The following is a 9,877-nucleotide window of genomic DNA, read 5'->3' on the forward strand; positions in this document are numbered from 1 at the left end:
CAAACCAAGCAAATTGGTTCTCTCTGCAGTTTGTATCCATTGGTCCTGAAAGTGGATGGGTTCTATCCACCTACTACACTAGCGATGGTGGCACTGCCACAAAATACCAGCAAGATCAGAGAGGCAATGCAGTTATTCCTGATGCAATAGGAAGAACCACCTCAGCAGTGCCAAGTCATTCTGGGTCACCTGTCATCCTTGAAGAAGCTGGCCCCTCGTGAGTAGCTTCACCTTCGTTCTGTTCAGCGGAGAATGAAGGAGTTTTGGTCTCCGTAAGGGAGTCCCCATTCTTCCAGATGCCTTTCTCAGAGGAAGCAAGGAAGGACTTATCCTGGTGGTTCCAACTGAGATGCTTCTGTTTGTCGATACATCGACCGAGGGATAACACACACCTGGAAGAGTTGCTGGTTTCAGGTGTGTGGAACCAGGACTTTCAACAGCTCCACATCTGGATCTCATGGGGGCATTTTTGGCTCTACAAGAGTTTCAGGATCCGGTGATAGGGGGTACTCCATGGTGTTTATATCAACAATACAGTAATACCTCAATCTTACGCTAGACGAGTTGTGCGAATTCACAATAGCGCAAACTTTTCATTGGAACATAATTCTTTGTCATACAAGAGTATTTCAAAGATGTGCAAAAGCTAATGTAACATTTTCAAACTCTTGAAAAATCCTGCAAAAGTGTTTGTTTAATTCCATATGTGATTTATAAGTTTTCAAGCTTTTATGTTTAAATGAAATTACATTGAATAATGAAAATAATAATTCTCTCTCTCTTCTCATCTCTCTCTCACCTCCTCTCTCTCGTCTCTCTCTCGTCTCTCTCCTCCTCTCTTCTCCTCTCCTCTTCTCTCTCTCTGTTGTATGTCTGTAATCTTCATACAATTCTATAGTTTTACCAACCATTTACTTTTTTTCCAAGAGCAGTGTATTAAGCTAACTTTTAAATGAAATTACAGTAACTTTAATTTTATTCAAAAGTTAGCTTAATACATACGGAGCATGATTAAGATCATATTTAGTGTTTAAACTTTAGAAGTAAGCATTTATGAGCATTTTTAGAAACTGTACTGAACTTACGGGAAAATCCTCTTGCTCGAGGTGGTCTACAACCTAACCTCGTTTAAATTTGGGGTATTACTGTACAACTGTACAGTATTAGCATAGGTCAGCAAGCAGAGGAATTGGTTTCCCTTCATCTCCACATGTTGGCGATGCAGATTCATGAGTGGGCAGTAGCACGATCAGTAGAGCTGTCAGCCAGGTAAATCCCAGGGAACCAGAACATAGTGGCAGACAAGCTCAGCTGCCAGGGTCAGGAGATAGGGACAGCGTGGTCCCTACACCCAAGACATTACAGAAAGATTGTTCAATATTTTGGGGCTTTCTAGCTATAGAACCCTTTGCAGCCTTGCACAACAGAATGCTCCTGGCTTTCTGTTCTGTTGTGCCAGACCCATTGACAGCAATAGAAGACACTTTCCAACACCCATGGAACAATCTCCAAGGCCTATGGTTTTCTTCCATTTTGTGTGATCCATTGGGTGATCAGCAGGGTCATGATCATCCCAAATCTCACTCAGATGACCCTAGTTGCTCCCAAGGGACCACTTGCCAAGTGGTATCCGGACCTGACAGCTCTACTTTCCTAGGTACCAAGAGAGATTCCTGCTTGGTACAACCTGCTGTGCCAGCTGCTCATAGAGAGGTATCACCAGGCTGTGAGAAAACTGTCACTTCACGCCTGAAGACTATCCAGCGTCTCTTGTGAGCAAGAGGTATTTTCTCGTCACACAGCAACCAAGACGTCTGGATACCTTTGTAAATCCTCAGCGGCTGTCTACCAGAGGAAATGTGTCGTCTTCTGTGATTGGTGTCATTGATGGGGAATCTCTCTGGTCGGATCTCCTCTTCGGCATGTCGCAGATTTTCTTGTCTTTCTTCGCCAAGAGAGTTAAATGTGAATATATTGCCAAGTCGCAAGCCATGCATATGCAGATACACTAATTGAGGAAATGTTGTAATATGAAATTTTCATAGGTATGCAAACCAAAACCTTATATCATCTACCATCACAGCCACCCCTCTTTGTTCATCAGGCCAAAGCAAGAAGTGCTCGGTGATGGCATATGAGTGAGGGGAATTCCCTTATTCACTCTTCTTAACCACCAGTCAACCCATTTCCAACATGCACTGAAAGATACTCCTTCATAAAAAGCTCTGGTTTTTATAGCTCTGAAAAAAATGTCATATTTGAAGAAATGTAGCAGCACATACCTTCCAAAATTGTCATCAGTATTGCTGGTCATAATAGCTACTCATGTATTGTATCCACAATAACAATCAGTGAAACTAATTTGAAAATTTTCATCTCTCTTCAAATTGCTACTCAATTCACCCTTACTATTTTTTCTTCATATTATCTACTGCATCTGTGGATAATATGATGTTATGTATAGCTGGATCACATATAATTAAGCATTTGCTGTGTACTGTACCCTTCCTGCTGTTACCCCACAAAACTCTTATGCTGGTCTCTTGCATTTTCTATTCTTGTCCTTTGATTTGTTAATAAGATATGTTCATTAGTAATTTATATTGTAATGTCAAGCTAAGGTTTGCAGATGTGAGGTGTTGGGCATCAATATTAACTGTTAATCTATTGTTGTATTATTGCCTCAGGAATGTTTTGATGCTGTGTCTGGGCAATGCTTGGTAGGGTTGTTTTCATGTTTGGATAGAACTATCAAATGCACACTTTGTTAATCGGCCTGAGACCTGCTGCTTCAGTTTTGGCATTATGTTTCGTAACTCTGTTTTCCATTCTTTGATTTCAGATTCCCCCTCAGAAGAATCTTCCTTCATTCGTCAGTTTTGATTAACATCAGGATTTTGGGAATGCATGTTGTTTAATGGTACTACATGGAATATTACCAATAGCAACTATTAAAGTGTATGAGACAACAGTGAATTAATGTATGCATATTTAATAAATTTAAAAAACAAGTAAAATTTGTTTAGAATATTAGACTCATACATCAGCAGTGAAATCAGGTTGTAGTCCTTCAAGATATTGTACTTAATTCTTAACAGATTTATTCAGTAATTATTTTTAAACAATTTTGTGTTAAGAGTTGTGAATTGAACACATTGTCATTACAGAACAGGACAGGACATAAGGCTGAAATGAATCCAGGACATTCTTTAGAATTTCCTTTGAAAAGTGAAACTGAGGGTGTATTATCACTACCTTCCATAAATCAAGAAAACAGCAACATGGCTGCCTTTAGCGGAACCAGTGATGAAGACTTTTTGTCTCTGGATCCATTGATGGACATCAAAATAGAACCAGAGGAATTCTGTGAGTCTAATGAAGATGATGAATATTCATATGAAATGAATTCAATAGTGAATGAAAAACATCTACAAACTTGCAAAAAGGAAGTAAAACAAGAAAGAAGGATCCGTGACAATGGAGAGAAGCCTTTCAGATCAGCTGACTGTGATAAAGCATTTTACAAGAGAATTAATCTTACAAATGATATCACAAATCCTTCCAGAGAAAAATTCATATGCAATGACTGTGGGAAAACATTTTCCTCGAAACATCCTCTTATAGTTCATATGAGAATCCATACAGGAGAGAAACCTTATGTGTGCAAGGAATGTGGGAAAGCATTTTCTCAGAAAAAACATCTTACACGTCATATGAGAATCCATACTGTAGAGAAGCCATTCATTTGCAAGGAATGTGGGAAAGCATTTTCCCAGAAACCAAATCTTACAAGTCATATGAGAATCCATACAGGAGAGAAACCATTCATGTGCAAGGAATGTGGGAAAACATTTTCCCACAAACAACATCTTACAAGTCATATGAGAATCCACACTGGAGAGAAGCCATTCATGTGCAAGGAATGTGGGAAAGCATTTTCCAATAAACCAAGTCTTACAAGTCATATGAGAATCCATACGGGAGAGAAGCCTTTCATGTGCAAGGAATGTGATAAATCATTTTCCCAGAAATCAATTTTTACAAGTCATATGAGATTGCATACTGTAGAGAAGCCATTCATATGCAAGGAATGTGGGAAACCATTCTCCAATAAACCAAGTCTTACAAGTCATATGAGAATCCATACGGGAGAGAAGAACCTTTCATGTGCAAGGAATGTGATAAAATCATTTTCCCACAAATCAAATCTTACAAGTCATATGATATTGCATACTGTAGAGAAGCCATTCATATGCAAGGAATGTGGGAAAGCATTTTCCTACAAATCAAGTCTTACAAGTCATATGAGAATCCACACTGGAGAGAAGCCATTCATTTGCAAGGAATGCGGGAAAGCATTTTTCCACAAATCAAGTCTTACAAGTCATATGATATTGCATACTGGAGAGAAGCCATTTATGTGCAAGGAATGTGGGAAAACATTTTCCCACAAATCAAGTCTTAGAAGTCATATGAGGTTGCATACTGGAGAGAAGCCATTCATGTGCAACGAATGTGGGAAAGGACTTGCCCACAAACAACATCTTACAAGTCATATGAGAATCCACACTGGAGAGAAGCCATTCATGTGCAAGGAATGTAAGAAAGGATTTTCCCAGAAAGGAAGTCTTACACGTCATATGAGGTTCCATACTGGAGAGGATAAAGAAACAACATGATAAAATAAACCAGTTAAGGGCAGAGATCTAATAAATCACCAACTATATGAGAGATCAAAATCTCTCACAAAATCTGCTCAAGAAAATAAGGAAGATAAAGAAAAATTCAGAATAGGGGACGAACAAGTGAGTGGAAAAAAAGGCCCTAGTTTCACAAATAAGAAACAAACAACAGAAGATAAAAGTAAAACAGATAAATTGGCAGTTTGTTGAAAATCCAAAGATTGTTTATAGGAATATGACAAAAGAAACAGTTGAGGTACGAACACCACCGAGCAAGGTTTTGCACCCCAAAATAAGTTGCACTTGATGTGGAGTTAATTATTGTGAACTTGTCTGCAAAATCTGAAGGAGGGTCTCACTGAAAATGCAGATGAAGGCTCTTCATTTGCAGAGTCTTTATTGGAAGTCAGGGCAGAGCCAGAGTGAATTTGATGCAAAATGGTTCTTTAACCTTTATGCAAAGGTAAAATAAATGACTGGTTTTTTCTTACAATTGTTCTCAATGAACACTGTACAGTGCTTGTTTAAGAAACTTTCCTTTGTCCTCTCCACTTTTCTTACTCCTGAGTATTATTTGAATGATTTCCAAATAAAGAATTATTATTGTCTTTGGCTGACACGAAGTTTTCTTCCTTTTGTTATTCAGCATTGTGCATATATGCACTTGTATATGTAGTTGTAAGCTTGAATGTTTCAATGAAATGTTATTCTTAGTGTAAATAGAAGGGATTGATACCTTCATTAAACTTCAATGAAATTTAGGTGCAGTTTTATTTGATTATTTTTCATTATATGTTCTTGGTTTTAATCTTCTACAAAGTATGTGCTACAGCATTTGTAAGTAAATCCTAATGCCTTGTATTCGCTCACTAAATGCTACAGTGGACTGTGTCGTATTTTGTTTTAGGTTAACCAGTCTGAAGTGTTGAGAAGACTAGACTTGTTATGTAAATGACTAAAGTAATGTCTTATTCTGATTAGATTAAACCTCTTTTTTTTCATTCTATAAACTTTTAAAATATTAAAAAATAATAAAAATTGTTTATACATACGTACAATTTTTCATTTGACCCTGTTAAAACTTAAATAATATCAGAATAATATTCTACGCTGCCAAAAGTGAATGAATGCACCCTGATGTGGTCTGAATGCACTGAGTATCTGGTCCCAGTGCACCTCTTCCCAATTGAAGTGCGTCTTTCCATGTGGTCCCAATGCACCAACTTCATTCACATAACAGCTGCCTTTGGTGAACTGTGTAGATGACTATACTATTCACTTTGCATGGATTATTTTCCTTGATAAATCGAATCAGATTAAAAAGTCTGAATAAAAACAGAATATTACAAAACCAACAAACACATCCTACTATGAGGGAGAAGTTTAAAACTTGACTACCTTACAAGGTAGCCTCTTAATTCAAACTGCAAGAATAACTGTTTCTGTAGCTGGTAGTTAACCTCTAAAAAAATGACTCTGCTAACTATTCCTTCAGACCTGTGGTGGCTGCACAACAAATTGTGCAGCTTACCCAGCTCCTTTATCAGGATAAGGTTGCATCTCTTCTTGTGGAGATGGGAGAATGAATGAGGGAGTGACTGGCTTCTCTTCTCTGGCCCTTCATCCTTCTGCTTCGGGGCAGAGAGTGGATCCAGCTGTCACATGCTGGAACTGTCGACCAATGCAGAGAAGTTTTGCAATGGAGCAACCATTCTATTTATCTTTATAGAGTATAGAAGCAACTGCCCCTTTCTCTAGCAAGGGGAGGTCCCTGACAATAAGACAAGCCCACTGTCTGGCGGCTGATCATACAGTCTCTGTATTACTCCGATCAATCTCTCGAAGACTGAGTTTATCTTGATGCTTGTATGGCTTCTGCATAATGAAGTGTGGGGAAAAATATCTAAACTATTATCTTGACACTTGAGTTGAGGGGTAAGTTATCAATACCATATATTATTTCCCAAATAGTTGAAGGTATGACTGAAGGCATATTGACAGCAGACTCGATATGCAGTAATAAGCCACAAAATTCTAGACCTCTGGAGATCTGATTTGAATGTCTAGATGAAACCACGTTGTATCTCATCAGAGATTTTAAGTTCTTGGGGTTATTACGCTTATAACATTTAAAGCTACTTATTATACCTTGCCATACGGGTGACAAAGGCAACCCTTGTCACTTTGTTTCAGAACTTCAGTAATGAATGAACATTGTAGGTGGTAAATATAATCGCTAGTGGATATTGATATGCTAATTTACAGAATAACTAAATGTTAAGACTTTAGTTTCACTGTTCTAACCTTCATTTAACCAATAGTATCACCGGTTTAAAGCTGTGTGGAAGGTCAAACGTTGGAATAAGGTACCTATTACAAAGCCATGTTAAGTCGAATGGAACGAAGGGCCTAACCAAAGTAGGCAATTATTGTAGAGAAGTTTTTTCCATTGGGTATTAACATAATTTGCACAATTCAAGACTAAAGTCCTTTTAAGGCGACTACATAATAACTGACTTATGCAAGGAGGTTCTTCGGCAACAAAACCGTTACTTACTATCCGTCATGGACAAAATTGTACTGTTTCTACCATCGCCTGCTGGTTCCTGGACTTCTTGTGGTCTTTCCTCATACTTGACCTTCAACTAGTATCGTTGATATTAACAGGAACATTAGAATTAAGATGTTTGGCCTGTGAAAGGACAGTTTAATGTGTCTAAATTTATGTATAAAGCTAAAATTGTCGTAGCACCTGAAACTCGTTTGGGTACCGGGTCAAGAATATCTTCTCTCTCTCTCATTTTGATGATAGTTTGATAGTTTCCATATTTCATAGTTATAAAGTGTCACTAAATGAAGGAACTTATGCTTCTAGAATCTACATAAATTATTAAGAAAAATTCTAAAGTAATTAAAAGCCGAAAATGGCCCGTTTGAAGGTTAATCGAATGAAGCGGAATGAGTGCAAACCTACTATTTCAATTAACTGACATGTTTGAAGGCGGATTTTATCCTTATTTCGAGCCGAAAATAAGTTAAATAAAGGAAATCACGCTTCCAATAATCAGCGTAGACTAAGGAAGACAAATGAGGAACGATGAACGATTCTGTATGAATTAAAAGCTGAAGAAAAGAAGCCAGACAGAAGAAAGGTTAGATAAAGAAGCGAAATGAGCATCATCAATCTCCCTCTATGTTTCCATAGGCGTTTTGAAGGCTGATTTCCCTAATTCATCTGATGCCTCTCGATTCGCTCTAGTCTTCTTCCAACTGCCCTCTCTCTCTCTCTCTCTCTCCTCACACTTCATTCCTCTCACTTGATTGGTCTCCACTTCCACTTCGCCATCAATCAGGTTTTTCGATAGACTTACTGTCGTTTTCATTCCGTCGGAAATTCATCCGCTGTCTCAGTTACAAAAATAGTGTGATCAAGAAGCCTAGAAAACTATTTTTTTTTTACAGAAAATACGTTTTTATCCATTTTGAAGTTAGTTTGGTTTATATATATATATATATATATATATATATAAATATATATATCTTTTATAAAGAAATCCTTTAAAAATTAAAAACGTACAGTATTTTATAGACTTTTAAGCATAATTTTTTTTTTCCCCATCGGACGACACATTGCAGACAGATGTTTTTGAGGTAAATGAGTATAAAGTATAAATAGGAGCGTGAGATGATATATAAGTAATATTATATAAAATTAGATTAAGATTTAAGCTTTAACTTCTTATGTAACAAAAGGGTTTGAGTTGTGTGATTTGTAAAAACTACCATTGCCTATTTTCATACATATTTAGTCAAGGATTTTCATAATTTCCACTAATCACCTGATAGGTAATGAGTCTTCATGATTTCCATAATCTATCTTGTATATCAAACGGAGAAAATGTTTTACGAATGAGACCTACTTTCAAAATCATATATGATATCTGTATAGTTACAACAGATGCTGCTAGTTAGTTTTAACATCATTATTTGAGGTCAATGTTGTAAATAAATGGTGTAATAGCCCGGACACTTTGATATGCTTATAGCTGTGGTTTCATATATATATATATATATATATATATATATATATATATATATATATATATATATATATATATATATATATTGATATATTTATCTCCAATATGACGAATTCAGTGCTAAATATTTTAGTCCAGTTTTCCATTCAATGACGTCTTGGAAAAATTGTAGGTAGTACAAGAAGACTCAACAAAATCTCCAGGAATATGAATTAATTAAAGGTAGTAGATCGTATATTGATTGACTTCTTAGATATGATTTAGTGTTTTTCTTTCTTTTAACTTTCTGTCAAGTTTCCAAGATTCTTTATTTGACCAAACTCTGGATTCAGGGAAAACACCTTTGAGATTTCCTGCTTTCATTACAAAATCTCCTGTGACCTCTCCCTACCTATCCCCACCTTACCTCTCCCTACCTCACCTCCCATTACCTCACCCTGCCTCTCCTCACCTTACCTCACTCCTGTGACCTTACCTCCCATTACCTCTCCTCACCTTACATTGCTATCAACACTGGCACTCTCAGTCCAAAGAAAACTCCAAGAATAAAGACACCGGATCAGCATCCTATGAGCACATAGGAGATTTCTTTATGCACACTGACCCCATCCTCCTAAAAGCCAGTCAGAGAGTCCTAGCCTGAATGACTTCCTCAACATTATTCAGTCACTAAGATTAACCCAATCCATCTCTGATCAATAAAACACCAAAATAAATTCACGTCCAAGAATTCAACCGTTTTGTCTGTAGTTCTACAGAAACTTTATGACTGAGATTGCAATGAAACATCTGTAACCTGTGACTTACAAGCAAACTGCAGAAGTAAGTACCTGCTACATATCTCAAGGAACAAGTTTTCATAACTGGTATCATTCTCCAGTTTTGGTTGCCACTTTTTGCATTTCTCGTAAGCAACTCTCTTGGTCACACCTACTCAAGCTGTAGACATTCAAATAGATGGGCATTTATACTACCAGTGATGGTTGCATTATTGGTAATGACATCACATATTACGACATTCTTCTTTAAAAATAATAATAAACTTCTACTAACTAAATTGCAAATGTTAAAATTTAATTATTTAATTCATGGTCATTAGTATTACTGTTATCATAATTTATATTTATATCTTGATTGTACTTTGCATAGTTACCA

General features: G+C 36.8%; 1 protein-coding gene across 1 annotated transcript; it reads left to right on the forward strand.

Annotated features, from left to right (window-relative positions):
• The first annotated feature begins 2,888 nt into the window (after positions 1-2,888).
• Positions 2,889-5,583, forward strand: LOC135204456 (gastrula zinc finger protein XlCGF57.1-like). The gene has a single exon (XM_064234646.1). The coding sequence runs from the start codon at positions 3,192-3,194 to the stop codon at positions 4,677-4,679; it is 1,488 nt and encodes a 495-aa protein (XP_064090716.1). The 5' UTR covers positions 2,889-3,191; the 3' UTR covers positions 4,680-5,583.
• The last annotated feature ends 4,294 nt before the right edge of the window (positions 5,584-9,877 follow it).

Source organism: Macrobrachium nipponense, chromosome 47 (assembly GCF_015104395.2).
Source record: "Macrobrachium nipponense isolate FS-2020 chromosome 47, ASM1510439v2, whole genome shotgun sequence".
Classification (NCBI taxonomy): Eukaryota; Metazoa; Arthropoda; class Malacostraca; order Decapoda; family Palaemonidae; genus Macrobrachium; species Macrobrachium nipponense.